The 2440-nt window shown below is 37.9% G+C and overlaps 1 protein-coding gene across 1 annotated transcript; it reads right to left on the bottom strand.

Moving 5' to 3' along the window:
• Positions 1-472: 472 nt before the first annotated feature.
• LOC109156502 lies at positions 473-1521 on the bottom strand. The gene has a single exon (XM_019304356.1). It carries the CDS (start codon positions 1310-1312, stop codon positions 605-607), a length of 708 nt encoding a protein of 235 aa, XP_019159901.1. The 5' UTR covers positions 1313-1521; the 3' UTR covers positions 473-604.
• Positions 1522-2440: the final 919 nt, after the last annotated feature.

Raw genomic sequence — 2440 nt, 5'->3', positions numbered from 1 at the left:
GAATTGCAATTCCACGGAATTACAATTCCCTCCAACCATGGAATTGCAATTCCTAGGATCCCACTAGGAATTGCAATTCCACACTTTGTGAAATTGTAATTCCATGATAAATTACCATTTTATCATTCTTATGATTATTATATTATTATTATTATATAATAACATTTTAGTCTTTATTCACTTTTTCCCTTTCAATTCATCATTATTCTTTCCTACCAAACAATGTAATTTCACACTTTATTTTTTTCCCACAAAATTACAATTCTTTTCTCCATAATTCCCTCATCAAACCAAACGTCCTGTAAAATTTACACTATGCAGACTCTCAAATAATGACGGTAGGTTTCCTTGATCATTGAAAAAAGTTTATTAAATTAGTGAATTTTTTGGATAAATCAGCTAAATTAGTCCAACAATTAACTTAATAATCACAAATTTCAAGTTTTACTCTTACCAAAAACAAGTACCTCCATGGCCAACCAACAACAAGAAGTTATTAAAACATAGATTGCACAACACAATAGTCAATAAATCATTTATCTTCAGTTCACACCTAGAATCAAAGCAGTAATTATAGACTTTAATTAAGAGGAGTTGAAGATTTTCAGGTGGGTTTCAGGTTCTGAAACATTGAATCCCACTTGATGTCTTCTATGGTGGGTGACCAGTAGTACTTTCCGTCACCGGCGCCAGCCATCCTCTCCTCCTCATCGTCGTTGTAACGAAGATTCTCGACCGGCGGGGAGCTCGAGGCGGAGCTGTAGCTCCAAGCATCACGATGATCCACCAAGGGGCTCCCATTCGTCAACATCATCAATCTTCCCTGACCAGCCAAAACCTTATTATTACTACGAGGAGCAGTAGTGTTAACGTTAGCAATCATCCTCGGCGGCGGCCATTCTTGATTATTATTAGTCTTCTTCCTCTTCAACATGGCCGCCTTCCATCTCAGACTGCAATTCCTCGCCGACACGATCGTCAGGCTGCCGCCGGCGGAATCCTCCCGGTGAATCCAACCCCGGACCTGCTTCGCCAGATTCTTCCTCACTTGCTTCACCGCAAACACCAGCCACAAAATCTTCTGCTTCGAACTACTACTACTACTGTTACTGCTTCTGCCCTTCTCTTTCCTGGCGAGTTTGAGGATTTCTAGGCGGTGTTTGGCGACGGAGACGCCCATGCTTTGGAGGAATTCATGGTTGAAGAAGGGTATGTCTTCTTGGTTGAGTTCGTTGTGGGCAAAGGTGAGGGCGTAATCGTAGACGAGAGAAGGTTGGAGGGTGGTTTTGGAGAGCCATGAAACCCAATCCATGGTGGATGGGATTTGGATTGAATGATTGATGATGATGAAGATGATGATAAGATGGAGTTTCTTGTGCGATGAAAAAAGGTTTTTAAAGAGCGTTTCTTTCTTTGGTTAGGGGGTAGTTGAGTTCAGAATGACAAAAGGGGAAGAGGCTGTGATCTCATTAAAGCCATGTTCACGGAAGAAATGGCTAAAATATGATCACTCTTCCATCCATTAATTAGCACCCAACCCTAATTATAGCAACAAGAGTACTAAGTACAAACCTTGGGCTTAGTGTAGTGGTTCATCACGTGACTTAAAATCACCATTGTAAATAACAGTGTAAAAGTTTAAATTCGTGCATATAAAAACGAGGATAAGACAAGTGGTCAGTAAATTATTTATCGGACAACTAGCGATTTACCTTTGTAAGAGCTCTGAAAATGTGTCTTGTGAGTTTATGATTAATCCGATGAAATAGTCTTCATTAGTACTTGAACGAGGACTAAATTACTTACCGAAACTGCTAAATATTTTTTTCTAGATATGTCTTTACTACTTTAGAAAGTATGAGTGTTTTTTTTCTTATATGAATTTATTATGTATACAAATATACAATTTTATGCCATTTTTTGTTTTTTCTTAGAATATAGGATCCGTGGACCCTTGGAGAGTATTATACCGCCTGTCACGGCATAGAAAATGCGACTAGTCGTACTAATTTTACAGTTGTGTTGAGCATTAAATACTTTAGCATTTCACATGCATGCATGTCATAAAGTATTTCCAGTTTTGACAATTAACCTTGCATTGCTGTGTTGTTAACTGTTTTCCTTATGAAACCAAATATTTTATTTTCTGCCCACAAGGCGATCGAAATTCTCTCACCCTCATAGTTCATATACAATTTCCAATATAATAATAGAGAGATAAATCATGATAACTCATCAGTGACTCATTAGGTAGAAAATTAGTGCATATGTGCCCAGGCCACAAGATGACTAAAATTATACGTTTATCTCAAGCCTAATTTCAAGATATTTATTAAAATAAAACTTGCATGCCCTTTAAATCGTCTCCCAACACCTACACCTGTCTACTATAATAACAATTGACAACTCAAGCTGATAGTGCAAATACGTTGTGATGTCC

Source organism: Ipomoea nil, unplaced genomic scaffold (assembly GCF_001879475.1).
Source record: "Ipomoea nil cultivar Tokyo-kokei standard unplaced genomic scaffold, Asagao_1.1 scaffold2735, whole genome shotgun sequence".
Taxonomy (NCBI): Eukaryota; Viridiplantae; Streptophyta; class Magnoliopsida; order Solanales; family Convolvulaceae; genus Ipomoea; species Ipomoea nil.
This window is presented reverse-complemented; position numbering and strand designations above follow the sequence as displayed.